Source organism: Mytilus galloprovincialis, chromosome 2, assembly GCF_965363235.1.
Source record: "Mytilus galloprovincialis chromosome 2, xbMytGall1.hap1.1, whole genome shotgun sequence".
Lineage (NCBI taxonomy): Eukaryota > Metazoa > Mollusca > Bivalvia > Mytilida > Mytilidae > Mytilus > Mytilus galloprovincialis.
The window spans coordinates 62,303,844-62,323,261 of NC_134839.1; the positions used below are offsets into that span (position 1 = coordinate 62,303,844).

Below are 19,418 nucleotides of genomic sequence, written 5' to 3' on the forward strand. Positions count from 1 at the left end.
TTGCAGAAACAAGGAAAATTGGTGAAGAAGCCTATTAAATTTGGGTCAATAGGTGAAAATTCTAGGTTGCTGTTTCTTGAAATTATTACATTAATTTTTTTTTTTCGGGTGGGGGGGGGAGGGGGTAATTGTTTTTCTGATAATAATTTCATCTTATTTTGTTGGACAGTAATTAAACTATTTAGATGGATGATATACATTATATAAACATATCTTTTTAATACAATAAATTGATATAATGTATTTGCTAAATTAAAGAGAATTTTACAGCAGGTATATGAGTTAGAAATTTGAATTTGTATAAGGTTCAGAAAAATGGCCATTAAATTTTTAAAAAATCCTGATTTCAAACACAATTATCCAGTGTATAATGATACTTAGTGATTTTACTGTTCTGAAAGTGAAATATTTTGTGAATATTGTGGAATATATTTTAGGAACTCATTGTAATATCAGTACATTTACCATACCCAGAGGATCTACTGTAATAGTGATTCCATACAATGGTACAACAGGAGGCAAACTAGAAATAGTGGCTGAGGTAAATCGCTATTATTTAAGGAATGACTGTAATATTTTTTCTGTCTTATGAAGAAATAACATAAAAAATTTGGTGCACACTGAATAAACGCGTAGCGGCTTATTTAACAGTGTGCACCACATTTTTTATGTTATTTCGAAAAGACAGAAAAGATATTACAGTCATTTCTTATAATTTAATTCTTAAATTTCATTTTAAACCGTAGATTACCATGAAAAAACGTTGATGACGTCACGGTCCATGGGCTGTTAACAAAATAATGTCAGCCAATCAGAAGACGCGTTTCATCCAAAATTAAATTATATCTTTATAAAGTGAGCATTTATCATTTGATTATTGTTAAAAAAGTTGTCAGCTCTTTGGTTGGGTTGGGTTATAGTCTCTTTGACACATTCTCCATTTCCATTCTCAATTTTAAAGGTATACTGTCAATATTTCATACATATTCAAAATTGTTATTTTCCTTGATGTTCAATTTCATTTTATTTTTTTGGCTACCAATTTTCGTGAATGGAGGAAAATTTGTATTTTCATGGATAATAGATATCATGGTTTTGCAAAAGTTTACATATAAGCCTATAGAAAATTTGTACATCTTTGAACATTTGGATTTAAGTTTATCTATACCCATGAAACCAACAAAAATGGGTATCAAACTAATCATGACAAATTCACAGTATCTGATATAAGAAGAGGTTAAAGTCATAAGAAACGAGTGACCGGTGAAAAATAATGTTCTTCCAATTCTTGAACCAATGCATACAAACATCATTAACTTAGTCTTCTATGCACAAATTTATCATTTTTTTCATGTAAATTTCGTGTAATCGTCAATTTTTTTTTTTCAATCGGCCAGTGTTGTGAAAATATGGCAGGTAATTAAAGTTCGTGTTTTGAAGCCGAAGTTTAACGATTGTCACCTGTTTGTCAACAATCAACAAAAACTCAACAAAAAAGCATGGAAATTGAGCATGTGTTTAACATTTAAATTCAGATAATAGTTTATTTTAAGGACATCCATGCGTATTGTGACCCGGATTTTTGCGAGATGGGTTACACTGAGGTCACTTTGCATACAGAAAATATGTCGGGGGAATTGCTTCCTGGAAGGAAGCAATTAAAATAAAGTAAACTTCTTCTAAATATGAATAAATTAAAGAATTTTCTTCCGAAAAAAGTATATGTACATAAGTTTTATAATGAAAACTCTCCATTTAGTAATAAAAAACATATGCATTATTTTTTTTGATTTGAGGTTTCTTATGACTTTAAAAAACAAAAGTTTCAGACCAATTAAGCAGTTTTCTCGTAGGAACTCCATTTACGGCTAAAACTGTACCACTTTTACTATGAAATTTCGTAAACAATTTTTTTCCTATAATGGAAAGTTCATATGCAATACCATTTTTTCAATATTGAAGATATGGGCTGTTTTGTGTATTTTCAACAGCTATATGCTTGTAACTTCCCAGAGTTTAAACTTGTACTATCAATATTCTGTACTACCCCTCCTCTTCACTTTGGGTCTTGCTCAGAATTCAATTTCACCACTAATCATTGGTATTTATACTGGTAACCTTCCCAAATTATGTCTCTATGAGATGAAACATAGAGACCATATCTTAGAACCAGTAGGTAAATAAAACAAAATATCTATGGATATTTTATATCTCCCAAAAGAGGTATGGTTTGTGAAAAAGCTGTATTTACAAAGTACAACCTTTATCAGTACATTGTGATTGAAATTATAGTTGTAATTTACTAGGAAATTATATTTAACAGAGTATACAGATTGATGGTGTACTCAATGGTATAGGGGCTGGCTATAGAGGTGGTATGATACCCTTAGCAGGACAGTCTGGGCAACAGGGACAGTCTTATTCTGGTAAGCTTGAAGTTTTAGGACTTTGTATAGGGGCTGGCTATAGAGGTGGTATAATACCCTTAGCAGTATAGTCTGGGTAACAAGGCAGTCTTATTCTGGTAAGCTTGAGGCAGGGGTTAAGAAATTTTGTTATAGCTCACTAGCCCAGGGCTTATTGGTTGCAAGATTTTACTAGCCCTGTTTGAAGAACTACTAGCCCAACAAAACTGACTTGCTAGCCCTAGTATGCCTTACAAATTTAGAGTTTGCTGCAATAACAAAGAATCTATAAGTTTAACATTTTTTATCCATGTACGGCATTGTACAGTAGAGTTTTGCAAATTGGATATTTAAAACTCATATCAGCAAAGAATCCATTAGCATATAAATTCAATTAATCGATAATTGAATATTCACTGAAAATTCTGATATAATGAGTTGACCAAATCCGGGGATGATACAAGTCTTGACCACTGCTTTACGTGGGTATGTAAAAGGATTGGAGGGGGTTTTATCAGATACAGTTTGTGTAAAAGAATTATCAGCACATATTTTAAATTTGTATCTGACAAAAGTAAGGTTTCTGCTGTCAAAAGCGATTCACATTTATATTGCAATAAATTAAGGAGGTTAAATCAGGTTGCATAAGCAATGTACAATACCACCCCCTGTACTGACACATCGATATTGAAAGTACAAGATCCACCCAGAGCTATTTGTTCTATTTTAAAACTTGTAAAAAATCAATTCTAATTCTGGGAATCCCGGATGACATAGTTGAATCTGATTGGATAAGAAGAAAAGTGATGAGGGGATTTTCCCCTTTCAATTTTAGAAACGCCAATAATTTTTTGTTACTAGTCCGTCGGGCTTTTTGGGTTACAAGTTTTGGTTGCCCGAGGTCTAAATGTTGTAGTCCCGGGCATAGGGCTAGTGGATTTATTAACCCCTGTGAGGTTTAAGGACTTTGTATAGGGGCTGGCTATAGAGGTGGTATAATACCCTGAACAGTATAGTCTGGACAACAGGGGCAGTCTTATTCTGGTAAGCTTGAGGTTTAAGGACTTTGTATAGGGGCTGGCTATAGAGGTGGTATAATACCCTTAGCAGTATAGTCTGGACAACAGGGACAGTCTTATTCTAGTAAGCTTGAGGTTTAAGGACTTTGTATAGGGGCTGGCTATAGAGGTGATATAATACCCTTAGCAGTATAGTCTGGACAACAGGGACAGTCTTATTCTGGTAAGCTTAGGTTTAAGGACTTTATATAGGGGCTGGCTATAGAGGTGGTATAATACCCTTAGCAGGGCAATCTGGGGAACATGGACAGTCATATTCTGGTAAGTTTGTGATTTAAGGACTTTGTATAGGGGCTGGCTATAGAGGTGGTATAATACCCATAGCAGTATAGTCTGGGTAACAGGGGCAGTCTTATTCTGATAAGCTTGGGGTTTAAGGACTTTGTATAGGGTCTGGCTATAGAGGTGGTATAATACCAATAGCTGGACAGTCTGGCAACAGGGACAGTCTTATTCTGGTAAGCTTGAGGTTTAATGACTTTGTATAGGGGCTGGCTATAGAGTTGGTATAATACCCATAGCAGTATAGTCTGGGCAACAGGGGCAGTCTTATTCTTGTAAGCTTGAGTTTTAAGGACTTTGTAAAGGAGCTGGCTATAGAGGTGGTAAAATATCCTTAGCAGGACAGTCTGGGAAACAGGTGCAGTCCTATTCTGGTAAGCTTTGTTTATATTTTATGAATTTAAACCTACTTTGTACTAGTCCAGCATACTGATCCAGAATTTAAAGCTTGGGATCAAACCAACAAACGCAAGGTGAGCAGGACCCTATTAAGGTGGTTCTGTACAATAAGGTGGTAAAAAAGCACTGCTTGGTGGTTAAACATAGAACTTTGTGGTAAAAAGAACTGGATATTGAAATAATTGCCTATAGAAATTGATAGAATAAAGTTTTTTTCTAAGTTTGTGTCTTGTATATTGTAAAATCTCCATTTCAGTTTTATAGTGAAATGGAGAAACAAAAAACAAAAAATGCCTCATGTCACATTGTACAAACATACCAGTCTGTGATAAAGATAAATATAGTTTATAATGTTGTATTCTCAAACCCTTCATGTTTATTTGCAGGTCTTGGTCAGAGGAAAGTGTCAGATAATAGGGGTGGCGGAGGAGGAGGTGTTGGTGGTAATTTAAGAGCTGATCAGACAGGAGAACCAGGAGCTGGTGGTGGATATGGTACTGTAGGGTAAGTTTTTTGAGGGGATAATCATGTTGGGGGAGGTATGGGTGGTAATTTAAGAGCTAATCAGGCAGGAGAACCTGGAGCTGGTGGTTGATATGGTACTGTAGGGTAAATTTGTTGAGTTGATAATTGTGGTGGTGGTAGGGAGGGTGGCTGGTAATTTTAGAGCTGATCAGGCAAGAGAACCAGGAGCTGGTTGTGGATATGGTACTGTAGTGTACGGGGATAATCATGTTGGGGGAGGTATGGGTGGTAATTTAAGAGCTAATCAGGCAGGAGAACCTGGAGCTGGTGGTTGATATGGTACTGTAGGGTAAATTTGTTGAGTTGATAATTGTGGTGGTGGTAGGGAGGTGTGGGTGGTAATTTTAGAGCTGATCAGGCAGGAGAACCAGGAGCTGGTTGTTGATATGGTACCGTAGGGTAAGTTTGTTGAGTTGATAATTGTGGTGGTGGTAGGGAGGGTGAGTGGTAATTTTAGAGCTGATCAGGCAAGAGAACCAGGAGCTGGTTGTGGATATGGTACTGAAGGGTAAGTCTGTTTTTCATACAACATCAGACATGATGAAGAGGTTGATGGAATGCTATGACAGTGACGTGAGGGAAGTTGATTCAATAACTCTTTAATTATTGTCCTAGAAATATGAAAAATTTTTATTACAATAATATTGTGAAAATTTGATAAAAATATAATTTGTGACGTCATGAATTTCTTTTTTTCTCGCATAATTTGGCAAAATTTATGACAGTTTTCTGAGAAAAAAATTCAGAGACACCACTCTTTGCCAATAAATACTTTTTCTGAATTATTGTTTCTTTTTATACCATATTCATTACTTTTCAATCAAAATATCAATGGGTAAGGGATGTTGTCGGCTTATATGAAATAATGTAAAAAGGTAGAAAAAATGACAAATTCATAGAAAAATGGACTAAAATTTAATGATTTTTTTTTCAGACTAATATATTCATAAATTTAACTAAGATGAATAAAAAAAAAATATGGTGTTAATAACAATACATTAAGCAATTTATACACATAAAATTTACTCAAACAAAAGAAATTTGAACAGTACCCCTTTACAGTGCCATTTATTTGAGTTACTGTCTCTTCTCTTTTGTTGAGTAAGTTTGCATATCAGAGTTGAGAGGTAATCAACTCTTTTGACATCTTTATGAGTAAATATTTAAAATTTGGCATGAAAAAAGCACAGTGATTCTTCTTTTTTAATATATAGATTTTGGCAAGGTATAAAAAAATTTTATCTGAGGAAATATTTAGTGATGATCTACCTAATGAACTGCTAGAATAACAATAACATAGTGTCATGTAACCCTGAATTGAATAGCATTAATTTTGTGTATTCTAATGATCTATCTTTGTATTAATTAAGAAAATCTCCAGTAAAAATAAGAGGAGACAGAGCTGGTTTTGGCCAGCCAGGAAAGATGTATGGAGATGGATCTCTGAAACAGATGTTCTTAGGTTCAGGAGGAGGTAGTGGGGGTAGTGCTAAGGATGGAACTAAAAATCCTTCAGGTAACTTTATGTTCTTTTTATGCCCCATTGATGAGTATTAATTTTCTGGTCTGTGCCTGATAATGATAGTGCGATTGGGCATTTATGTACTTTGGACACATTCTTGTTATCATGTATTTAAGATTGTATACATGCTAAATTTATTCACGTCTTTGAGACTTTGCGTAATTTAGAGCTTTATATATTGATTTCATGGTGTCTTGTTTTAAGATCTGATGTTGACCTTAAGATGTCTTTCTGGTTTCTGTTTTGATGTATAACCAAATCATTTTTTGACATGTTGCTACAGAAGGGAAACATAGGGATCCTTCATTCTGTCGTTGCTTACAGAATAAATTTTTAGTTTAGTTGAAAAGCATCTACTGTGAATATATCATTTTGATTTGCTGAAATATTATATAATTTTCAGAAGCTGAAAATAGTGATTATGTTTTTTCTATTTACAGGTGGTAGAGGTGGTAATGGGGGAGGTTCCATCAGTCTGAAGTCTTTAAGGTCTGTAGTGGTCACAGGACTGATCACTGTCAGTGGAGAAGATGGACAGGGGGACAATATACCCACAGGAGGACAGTATGTTCTGGATTCATTTATTTTCGTGGATACCAATTTTCGTGGATTGAACAAAACTTACACTTTCATGAACATTTGATTTCGTGGTTCTGCCTAAGCCTACAGACAAGCCTATGGAAAATTTGTAATTCGTTGAACATTTAAATTTGTGGTTCACCTGAACCCAGGAAATCTACGAAAATTGGTATCTAACGAAAAGTATTAAATCCAAAGTATCATAGTTAAAGAACAGTTGCCACTAAATAATTTATAACTTGTAGATTTCTTCATTGATAAGCATTTTGTTGTGAAAGTTATTGTTAGAGGGCAACTATTATATATTAAAGCTATTAGTTAAAGTCTTTGCAATTTAGCCTAATTATTTGGTAATTTGAAACACAAATCCACACTCTTACTTTAAAGTTTTCCTCATTAAAATATTATGAAACTCCAACACAATGCTAAGTACCAGTTTAAAATTGAGAATTACAGAGCTTGAGGGGAGGGGGATTTGTGTCCTTACACACCTTCTTTGATTTAAAAAAAATGCAAGATGATTTTCATTATAGAAAAAATATGGTTCAAACATTGAATTGACATTAGAAAACAGTTGAAGTAACCCAGGTTTCAAGACAAGGAACTGAGTTTTTGAGGTGTGAATGAATGTAAAATAAATTTTTGAGTTGGTGATGTTTTTAATCTTCTACAGTTCAGATGCTTAGGAAACAAATTAGTTAATGTTTTATACCTTGATTTACGTATTTAAACATTGTAATATTAAAAGAGTCCTTTTTTGTCAAACAGATGTTCTGGATGTCCTGGTGCATGTAGTGTAAAGAATTTGTTTGGTTGTCATGGAGACAATAGAACTGCATGCTGGGATATGTCAGGTCCAGGAGGTGGGGGTAGTGGAGGGAGCATTTATCTGGCGGGAAAAGTTGTCAATGTTGGTAATGCGATTGACTATTTCTTCTTTATGTTGTGTATATTTTCCTAGTATTATAGCATTAAGGATGGCTGCAACTTTTGTTAAACCAATAAAGTACACTTTAATAAGGTAACCATAAAAAAAGATTTCATTTCTGTTTCAAATAAATAATCTTTAAAGCAGTTACATATGGCTTTTGATAATATTGATCTTGAAGTTTGATATTTGATAATTGTTAAGGTCATCAATTTTGAATGAAATGTTAAGTATGGCTGCATTGGTCATGAAATAAAAAATGCTGTGAAGTTGAAATTTACGATATTTTAAATATGACTTATATAACTAGTCCAAACAATTTAGACTTGAAAAATATCACTAGGGAGACAAACCAAAAAGTTGTAACAACTTGTTTATTATGTTAAATTTCAGGTCAGAAGTTGTTATGGACCATGGGTGGCAGAGGTGGCTTTGGTACACTACAAGGATGTGGAGGTGATGGTGGATTAGGGAGGATTCGTGTGGATGCCGTTATATTTAAAGGATCAGTCACAAACTTACAAGGTGTTTTCACACAGTCTACACTACAAAATGAATATGTTGCAAGTATATAGATATCATCATTTTTTTAATTCTTTACTTTCCAAACAACTCATAAAGTTTGAACACTGTAGACATTGAGGTCTTAACCTTGATTTCAAAAGTTTCATTCAAAGTAAATGCTGAACCATTGCTGGCAATTGTTTGGAAAACTAGCTGTTGAACTAATGACAATAATTTAAAAATTTACATATGGTATATTGTTAACCATTATTGGAATGGTTAACTTCAATGTTTGTTTATTCAGGTAGTTCTGGAACATATTATAGCTGATGCTTTATTTGTTCTTACCTGATGTTGCTTTGCCATATTTATGGTTAAGAGCAATTTCGTATTGTTATTTTTCGTATGGAAAAAACTAAACTACACAATAAAATTTCAACATCAAATACTGGTCTTGACAATAAGTAAATCAAAGAAAAGGCTCACTACCCTGCATTCGTTATTGTTATTAGAGGTTAGAGGAGAGTGAAGCTCTAAATTAACCGTCTTTATTTTTATCAGGATCACAGTCAAGCAGGACAAAACTTGATAGATTACACTCATACTAACTATGGAAATGAGGTATATAGAGGGTGTTTTAATGACCCTGATATTGGTTATCGTACTTTAGCTTACACCGCACCTCTCACTAATAACGATAGAAGCAGAATGACACCAGACTTTTGTATGAAGATCTGCAGGTATTTATTACAACATTTGAAAATTTTGTTTTGAAAATTACACGGTTTAGTAAACTTGCATCAGGTCAAATTTGTAAAGAAATAATAATGGGAGTTACTCAGTTATTGATCTTGCCAAATTCACTAATACAGCCCGTAACAGAGAAGTGATCGAATTGATGTTTCTTTACCGTCAAAATTAGCTACGTTATCGACAAACTTAATTGAGTAGTGACCGAACTATTGGTACTTTAACGTTAATAAGATTGGCAATGCTGACAAACTTCCCTTTTTCGATAATCAAGTTTAATACCGATAATATTGAAAATAATTCTAATAATATGAAACAAAATATGTCCATGCACCATTTCGATTGGGCGAAAAGTAGTTATTTCTCCAAAGTCAGAACAGAAAAAAAAGATTTATTGAAGGACGTCTTGATAGCATTATTTCCTTCACAATTTTACCCAAAACTAAAAGAAATATACTTTTTTGGATTCGAGTGTCACTGATGAGTCTTTTGTAGACGAAACGCGCGTCTGGCATATATATTAAATTTAGTCCTGGTATCTATGATCAATCTAATTAAAAACCAATCTCTCATCGCTCCCGTTTTCTGATATGTCGCGCTCCCACACGACATATCAGAAAACGGGAGCACTGAGAGATCGGTTTTTAATTAGATTGATCTATGATGAGTTTATATACTGGTAAACAATTAAAAAGGTGTTTGATAGGAATGAAGTCCTTTATATTTTCGGACTACAATGTGTACCATATGTGTGATGAATTTGAATCAATAAGTTTGAAATGTTTTCTCATATGTATACACAAAAGGGAGGACTGGTATTTGTACTTCTGTTAGAATATGTCTTCGTCCGTTTCACATGCCAAACTTTTTATGCCCCACCTACGATAGTAGAGGGGCATTATGTTTTCTGGTCTGTGCCTCCGTTTGTCCGTGCGTCCGTCCGTTCAGGTTAAAGTTTTTGGTCAAGGTAGTTTTTGATGAAGCTGAAGTCCAATCAACTTGAAACTTAGTACACTTGTTGCTTATGATATGATCTTTCTAATTTTAATGTCAAATTAGACTTTTGACCCCAATTTCACGGTCCACTATACATAGAAAATGAAAGTGGGAGTTTCAGGTTAAAGTTTTTGGTCAAGGTAGTTTCTGATGAAATTGAAGTCCAATCAACTTGAAACTTATTACATATGTTCCCTATAATATTATCTTTCTAATTTTAATGCCAAATTAGATTATTACCCAATTTTTACAGTCCATGGAACATGGAAAAGGATAGTGCAAGTGGGGCATCCGTGTACTTTGGACACATTCTTATTTCTAGTACAGTTTAAACGGGAAAATTTTGTTGAGATTTTTTTTTAATATGACAAAATAACGAGCAAAACTATTTCTTGCAATGGCACACACAGAGAATATTTTTTTTTAGTAAAAGTCAGTAAAAAAAAATTTCTCCAAAATATACCATGGCCAGGACCTGACAGTTTTTAGCAGTGTACAAATGAAAATCGTCCGGAAAACTGCGCTTGCTGTCATTTAATTGTGTTGCGTGAAACATATCAACCAAACATTTGGATAAGAAATTGCTTGTTTGTCTTTTTTAACTTGTGCCGGCCGTATTGTAAATTTTATTGAATATCCCGACGTATATCCTGTTTACAACAAGAAATCTGTGAATTTATGATAACTTAACTTACAACAAAACAGCGATAATTTTCCTTGTCTATTTTCTATTGACAAGTCCCACATTAAATTTATCAGTTCATAGCTTTAGATCTATACTATCATTTTATGATAGACAATTAATAGAGAATACAGCATTGAAAATATCCAACCCTTACACTTTACAGCAACTACAAAATATACATGCCCCATGCCAGTAACCGTTTGAAAAGTGCATATTACACTTATTTTATGTTTTTAGCCCCAAAAAGGTCCCAAAATTTTTTCGCCTCGTTCTTGTAGTCATGAATATTTATCGCTTATATTAAATTGATAAAGATTTTATCGAGGTCGCACCAACTGTTTCTACAGCTAAGATCAGTTACATGTAACATGATCTCGTCAATTCTCACGACGAAGCCATTGTTTATGACAGAACTCACATTCTAGATTATGTATTTTTGTTTCCGTCAGTTCGAAAGTATTTGATCATTTCAACTCCTTTGTATTTCATAATATGTGTCATGAACAAAGACATATGTTTGATTGAATAATGATTTCCTCGTAACAAATGATAGAGATTTCAGAGATTCCGTATTTGATCCTTTACCGTTAAAATGAAAATGCCAATGACAGAGGTTGATTATAAAAAATGTTTTACTGTGTTAAAAAAACTTCGACTTACACAATGAAAACTTACACGGTGGACATGAAATATTTTGTCGATGAAGAAAATTAAATTATGTCACTTCTGAAATAAGTTTGTCGATAACGTAACTTATTCTGACAGTAGAGAAACGCGAATTCGATCACTACTTTGTTACGGGCTGTAACAATTCTTGGCCTGTTTTACATGATGTTCAAATAAAAGCAAAAATATGAAAAGATTTGATCATGTACTGTTAATTCAGAATGTTTTTTATTAAATGCCAATAATGCCACTGGGTGAGTATTGCAATCACAAAAACTCACATTCTGATATCTGATATATAACTGTATGCAAATTTCCCTTAAAATGTATTAATTAGTCTCACATTCTCGTCCTTTCTGAAAAAAAAGGTATAACGCAATAAAAAATGCACACAATAATTTCAGAATTGACAAACATTTCTGAATTAACAGTATTTTAGACACAGGACAATTAATTAGAGCATAATTTTTATTTGTCAACTAAAGATCATTATTTACTTAAATAAGAAGACACTTTTTTGAGTAATGAACGATTTATTATGATATTACAGAGATAAGGGATACCAGTTTTCAGGAACAGAGTATGCCTATGAATGTTATTGTGACAACCATTTGAGAATGGACAGGAAAATGCCTGAAGGGTTGGTATATTAAAGCTTATTTTGTTTGAAGGGTTAGAAAAATGTATTTTTCAGTCACTTAAAGAGGTCAAGACTCACGTTTTATGTTTGATTGTATAAACGATAACTTGGCTTTAAATAAAAATTCCTAACTTGATTAAAATAAGTAATCTGTAAATCATACTATGATAGTTTGACTTGTATATTTACCATTAATAATGATAGAAGATGTGGTATGATTGCCAGTATTCAACAACTCTCTACCAGAGACCAAATGATGTTTTGACTAAAACTACTGAGTTCCAGAAGGACTGATTTTGGATTTTTATGCCCCACCTAAGATAGTAGAGGGGCAGGGGCATTATGTTTTCTGGTCTATGCCTCTGTCCGTCAATCCGTTCGTCCTGCTTTAGGTTTAAGTTTTTGGTCAAGGTAGTTTTTGATGAAGTTAAAGTCCAATCAACTTGAAACGTAGAACACATGTTCCCCATGATATGATCTTTCTAATTTTAATGCCAAATTAAAGTTTTGACCCCAATTTATGTTTGGTCCCCTGAACATAGAAAATGATAGTGCGAAGTTCAGGTTAAAGTTTTTGGTAAAGGTAGTTTTTGATGCTTTTGAAGTCGCATCAACTTGAAACTTATTACACCTGTTCCCTATGATATGATCTTTCTAATTTTAATTTCAAATTAAAGTTTTGACCCCAATTTCACGGTCCATGGAACATGGAAAATGATAGTGCGAGTGGGGAATCCATGTACTATGGACAAATTCTTGTTCTGGTTGTTTTAAAATGAATTCATCAAAAATTATAAAGTGAACCCTGAAACGCATGCCAAACTTTTTCACCTGAGTTGATATCTTATATAATTTGTTTTTAAATTGCTGACATAGTTATAAATATTGTAGAGATTGTCATACTGCATGCAGAGGTGACGGACATAAATTTTGTGGAGGTACCAATAGGATATCTGTATTTGGTCCCCCTCCAGGTACCCCTGCGTTTGCACATAGAGGTGTTATACAGAAATGTCAACCGTGGTGTCTCACAGCAGATGTTGAAACTACTAATGTAAGTATCAATTAGGCAGAATTTAATACACACCAATTTATTATATGTGCGTTGGAAAGCATTGGAGCATTGCATGCAATAGAAAAAATCCATGTGGAAAAAAATCAAGGTGAAACTAATTGCAGAGTGTCATATGACTACCAAAATTTATCAGAAGCTGTATTTTTTTTGTTATTTTAAAACGTTCATTTATTTAAAACAGGAGGTAAGAAAATCATAGGAGCTAAACATTGAATTATAAAAGTTTAAAGGTCATTAATGATTATGTATAAGTTAGTGATTCACTGACCAATTTGCACATCAATATACTCTTGTTAGGGATGACATCAAAAGATCGATGCAGGATAAAAAACTTAAATCAAATAGTTTTGGGGTGGAGTTAATATTGCTGCAAGTTTTGTTAATTTAAAATCGATTTTACATATATCCATATAGGTAAATCAATTTTTCCTAAATTTTCAACTGTTTTGGAATCCCATGATTCCATAACTATATCGCAGTGAAATGGATATAGTGTTTATATAAGTTACGAAAATTAGTTTCGGTACCTGATGGTCTATCGAAAAATAAAAAAAGGAAACACTAACCAATTACTTTCAAGTATTTGTAGATATGTAAATCATATAAGAATGTTAAACTGCATGTTCTATATTTTATTTCAGCCAAAGTGGGGCCAGTGTTCCATGAAAACCCAGGAAGTGACATCATGGCAGATAGTGTGTCAGTGTCCTGTAGGTTTTCAGGGATTCTTTTGTAACCAAGTAAGCATCAGTGTCCTTACATTTTGACAAGTTCCATTTACTTTTAAAGAATATGCTAAAAAAAATTTAGACAGATGTACATAATACAAAAGTATATTAAAAAATAGTACAGTAACTAATGTTCAAATGATTTGAAAGTTGGTAGAGCTACTGGTCAGCCAGATTTTCTCTATTTCAGCTCTTAATAATTGTTTATCCTTTATTTCATGCTGATATTTTTATTATGCAAATTAAAAAGGGGTGTGCATGATGGAAAAAATGTCTGTTTAAGTATAAGAATAAGGATGATTGCCAATAAGACAACTATCCATCATAGTTCAAATGATGAAGATAAATGCATTTTTTTCTTCACTTTGATATTTTATAAAAGAAGGTGGTAAAGGGGGGGTGCTTGCACGAAAAAAACGTGAAATAAGACATAATTTCACGTTGAACGTGAAATAATTTCTGTAATGAACGTTGCACGAAAAATAAATACTTTTATTTGAACCTTTTGTGACCTTCTTGTATATATTAACTCTTTGTTTTACTTGATATTCCCGATTTAGTATACACATTTATGATATAATTGGTTTACGGCTTTTAAAAAAGTATTTCTTGACGATCCCTGCCGAGTGTTTGAATTTTATTTGAAAAATACCGAGCACGCAAAATAAGACTTTGAAAATCACGATGCACGTAAAATTAAATAAGCAGAACACGTTGAACAAGGCACCCGTCTTGCACGACTGTACGTCAAATAAAAAAGTAAAAACACGTTGAACGTGAAATAAAAAACGGCGATCACGTTGCACGAAAATAACCCTTTACCACCCTCATAAAAGCTTCTTATCAATGCATGTTAAATATGATTTTGTAGCAACGTTCTTATTTTTTTTAGCCATGTAAACAAGGTACATGGGGTAAGAACTGTGCCAATAACTGTACATGTAACAGTAACAACACACAATTCTGTGACCCAGTCATAGGTCAGTGTAAATGTTCACCAGGTTACCATGACGACCAGTGTAATACACCATGCCCCATAGGGTATTATGGAGTTAACTGTGCTGGTAAGACAACATTTTAATTTACATATTTCTATAGGGAGATAACTCTGTAAACATCAGCTGAACATGTTAATCACATTCTATTGTTGAAGAAATATCAAGCTTCTCAAAAATCAAAATTAGTATTTCTCAAACTGATATATATATCCAATAATTTTGACTGACATATTTTGGAATATTAAATTTTTGTCAAAGGGTCAAAGTAAATAATTTGTCAAAATTTTACGAAAATTAAATGAGCCAAAATTCATGTTTGGTACCACCTTAGCATCATCTGAATGTATTGTATGGTAAAATAGATAAATAGTATATATTTTATAATCATATCCTCAAGTAAAGAAAAGTACATCAAAGTAAATAATATAAAGCACACAGATTTCTCAATAGTTTATCAGTCAGCAAGTTGACAATCACGAAATGCACTAAGTGTGTGAATGTTTTTATGCCCAATTTTTATGCCCCATTTATGGGCATTATTTTTTTGGTCTGTGCGTCCGTCCGTTCTTTTGTCCGTCTGTCCCACTTGAGGTTAAAGTTTTTGGTCAAGGTAGTTTTTGATGAAGTTGAAGTCCAATCAACTTGAAACTTAGTACACATGTTCCTTATGATATGATCTTTCTAATTTCCAAATTAGAGATTTTCCCTCCATTTTCACGGTCCACTGAACATAGAAAATGATAGTGCGGATAGGGCATCCATGTACTATGGACACATTCTTGTTGATAGAGAGACATGCTTTTCATACTTCAAAATTTAAACATAGAGAAATTTTTTTAATCATTTATCGCTAATTTTGCCCATGAGTTGTAACCTTCTTCATACGTCATTAAGTTTAAGGCATGGTTTAAGAGTTTTTATCAGAGAGAAAATTTTTAAACTGCTGAGTCAGGTTACAATTTGGGATTATCATTTTATGATTTAAAATTTAATACCAAAATAGGACAACAATTGTTTGTGAGAGTGTTTAAGGATTTGAAATCTCTTGTAAAGTAATTTTGTCATAAACATAGAATCATAGAAAAGTTGTGCTTGAATGAAATTAAATGAATAACAAGATATTGTGATATTATTTTACTAGGTGTATGTAATTGCAGTAAAGCTAACTCACAGTGTGACCCAAGTACTGGAAACTGTATGTATGTAGTCTTCTTCTTGATCAATTTTTTTTTTACATGCTTTGTAAAAAATTATTGCATATTAACAAAATGAAAAGTGTAGGTAAGGGATGCAGTAACCCAACAGCATAATAGATGCCAATATAGTATCTTCTATAATAGAAAAGTGTCCAATTTATGTGACCAGATGTTAAACTTGAAATGGATCAAAGTCTCCACAAATTGTGAATGAACATCAAAATCTATAATTTAAAAAAAATATGATAACCATTTAACCCTCCCTATTGCTTTTTTCTTACTTGATGTTGTGAATATTGTTGAATACCTCTACAGACAACTTATAATATTTTGTACACTATTTGTAGGTGTAACTCGGGATGGATGGGTAGTAATTGTCAGTATCCTTGTCCTTCAGGACATTACGGACAGGATTGTAAACTTCCTTGTCTCTGTAACAATCAGGGATCATGTGACCCAGTGGGTGGAACTTGTCAGTGTAATCCTGGCTATATGTTACGTAAGTATTCAGTGTAATCCTGGCTATATGTTACGTAAGTATTCAGTGTAATCCTGGATTTATGTGACGTAAATATTCAGTGTAATCCTGGCAATGTTACGTAAGTATTCAGTGTAATCCTGGCTATATGTTACATAAGTATTCAGTGTAATCCTGGCTATATGTTACGTAAGTATTCAGTGTAGTCCTGGCTTTATGTTACGTAAGTATTCAGTGTAATCCTGGCTATATGTAACGTAAGTACTCAGTGTAATCCTGGCTTTATGTTACGTAATTATTCAGTGTAATCCTGGCTATATGTTACGTAAGTATTCAGTGTAATCCTGGCTATATGTTACGTAAGTATTCAGTGTAATCCTGGCTATATGTTACGTAAGTATTCAGTGTAATCCTGGCTATATGTAACGGAAGTACTCAGTGTAATCCTGGCTTTATTTTACGTAATTATTCAGTGTAATCCTGGCTATATGTTACGTAAGTATTCAGTGTAATCCTGGCTATAGTTACGTAATTATTCAGTGTAATCCTGGCTATATGTTACGCAAGTATTCAGTGTAATCCTGGCTATATGTTACGTAAGTATTCAGTGTAATCCTGGCTATATGTTACGTAAGTATTCAGTGTAATCCTGGCTATATGTTTCGTAAGTATTCAGTGTAATCCTGGCTATATGTTACGTAATTATTCAGTGTAATCCTGGCTATATGTTACGTAAGTATTCAGTGTCATCCTGGCTTTATGTTACGTAAGTATTCAGTGTCATCCTGGCTATATGTTACGCAAGTATTCAGTGTCATCCTGGCTATATGTTACGTAAGTATTCAGTGTAATCCTGGCTTTATGTTACGTAAGTATTCAGTGTAATCCTGGCTATACGTTACGTAAGTATTCAGTGTAATCCTGGCTATATGTTACGTAAGTATTCAGTGTAATCCTGGCTATATGTTACGTAAGTATTCAGTGTAATCCTGGCTATATGTTACGTAAGTATTCAGTGTAATCCTGGCTTTATGTTACGTAAGTATTCAGTGTAATCCTGGCTTTATGTTACGTAAGTATTCAGTGTAGTCCTGGCTATATGTTACGTAAGTATTTAGTTTTTATATAAAACCACTTTTTTTTTGAGAAAACTAGTTTACCCCAATTTTAAAATTGTAATCTGGTATTGATTGTGAAATAACTTGTCTATGTTTACGAGGAGCAAAACCCTAAACTTTAAAAGACTGTAAATTCAAAAATTAATTATAAAATTTGATGTAATTAATTTGATTGCAAATAGTTTGTGAAGTAAAAGCACTACTGAAATAATGTGCTCTTGTTTTGTTTCGAATCTTTTTTCACATTAATAAAAACATCACTGTTATTTCTGAATTAACAGTATTAATGACTCTTCAGTTTTAGGTATTGTGTATTCAAGTTTAAATCATTCAATGTGATAAACAATATTCCATAAAACAAAACAAAGAAAATTGAAGATAATGCAACAACAATCCCTTAAAATAGTAATGAAAATTGGTTCACAGAAAAAGATAAGTTAAATTTACATTTAGACCTCATCCAACATCAGATAATCTCCTCAGGGGAGATAATTACATTAGTTTTTTGGAAGGAATTGCTTCCTTAAATGTTTGAAATTACTGAATATGGTTGAACCAAATTTTTAATTGTGTTTATACGTGGGGCAAAATTTCACAATTTTCATTGAACAATGTATAAAATATATTTGGCTACATGGTAATCTGTATGATTCTGAAGAGATTTACATGAACATCTATAAAGGGAATGTTTAGAAATTCCTGGTGTACCAACTCTCATCTAGTAAAATATCAAGAAATGTGCACTGCAACTATTATTTTTATGCCCCACCTACGATAGTAGAGGGGCATTATGTTTTCTGGTCTGTGCGTCCGTTCGTTCGTTCGTCCGTCCGTCTGTTCGTTCGTTCGTTCGTTCGTTCGTTCGTTCGTCTGTTCGTTCGTCCGTCTGTCCCGCTTCAGGTTAAAGTTTTTGGTCAAGGTAGTTTTTGATGAAGTTGAAGTCCAATCAACTTGAAACTTAGTACACATGTTCCTTATGATATGATCTTTCTAATTTAAATGCCAAATTAGAGTTTTGACCCCAATTTTACGGTTCACTGATAGAAAATGATAGTGCAAATTTCAGGTTAAAGTTTTTGGCTTCAGGTTAAAGTTTTTGGTCAAGGTAGTTTTTGATGAAGTTGAAGTCCAATCAACTTGAAACTTAGTATACATGTGCCCTATGATATGATCTTTCTAATTTAAATGCCAAATTAGAGTTTTGACCCCAATTTTACGGTTCACTGAACATAGAAAATGATAGTGCAAATTTCAGGTTAAAGTTTTTGGCTTCAGGTTAAAGTTTTTGGTCAAGGTAGTTTTTGATGAAGTTGAAGTCCAATCAACTTGAAACTTAGTATACATGTGCCCTATGATATGATCTTTCTAATTTAAATGCCAAATTAGAGTTTTGACCCCAATTTTACGGTTCACTGAACATAGAAAATGATAGTGCAAATTTCAGGTTAAAGTTTTTGGTCAAGGTAGTTTTTGATGAAGTTGAAGTCCAATCAACTTGAAACTTAGTTTACATGTGCCCTATGATATGATCTTTCTAATTTAAATGCCAAATTAGAGTTTTGACCCCAATTTTACGGTTCACTGAACATAGAAAATGATAGTGCAAATTTCAGGTTAAAGTTTTTGGCTTCAGGTTAAAGTTTTTGGTCAAGGTAGTTTTTGATGAAGTTGAAGTCCAATCAACTTGAAACTTAGTATACATGTGCCCTATGATATGATCTTTCTAATTTAAATGCCAAATTAGAGTTTTGACCCCAATTTTACGGTTCACTGAACATAGAAAATGATAGTGCAAATTTCAGGTTAAAGTTTTTGGTCAAGGTAGTTTTTGATGAAGTTGAAGTCCAATCAACTTGAAACTTAGT

The 19,418-nt window shown here is 33.2% G+C and overlaps 2 protein-coding genes across 3 annotated transcripts in view; one reads left to right on the top strand and one right to left on the bottom strand.

Moving 5' to 3' along the window:
- LOC143064068 (KAT8 regulatory NSL complex subunit 2-like) overlaps nt 1-19,418 on the bottom strand; it is a 486,386-nt gene that overhangs the window by 235,720 nt on the left and 231,248 nt on the right. The window lies entirely within an intron of this gene.
- LOC143064062 (uncharacterized) overlaps nt 1-19,418 on the top strand; it is a 135,926-nt gene that overhangs the window by 79,246 nt on the left and 37,262 nt on the right. For both annotated transcript variants that reach the window (XM_076236575.1, XM_076236576.1), the window contains 14 exons: nt 438-541; nt 2,324-2,426; nt 4,552-4,669; nt 6,061-6,206; nt 6,653-6,776; nt 7,560-7,705; nt 8,113-8,282; nt 8,785-8,963; nt 11,871-11,960; nt 12,852-13,014; nt 13,677-13,775; nt 14,656-14,827; nt 15,903-15,960; nt 16,305-16,456. In XM_076236575.1, coding sequence (XP_076092690.1) covers nt 438-541; nt 2,324-2,426; nt 4,552-4,669; nt 6,061-6,206; nt 6,653-6,776; nt 7,560-7,705; nt 8,113-8,282; nt 8,785-8,963; nt 11,871-11,960; nt 12,852-13,014; nt 13,677-13,775; nt 14,656-14,827; nt 15,903-15,960; nt 16,305-16,456 — 1,824 coding nt within the window. The remainder of the gene's footprint in view (nt 1-437; nt 542-2,323; nt 2,427-4,551; nt 4,670-6,060; nt 6,207-6,652; nt 6,777-7,559; nt 7,706-8,112; nt 8,283-8,784; nt 8,964-11,870; nt 11,961-12,851; nt 13,015-13,676; nt 13,776-14,655; nt 14,828-15,902; nt 15,961-16,304; nt 16,457-19,418) is intronic.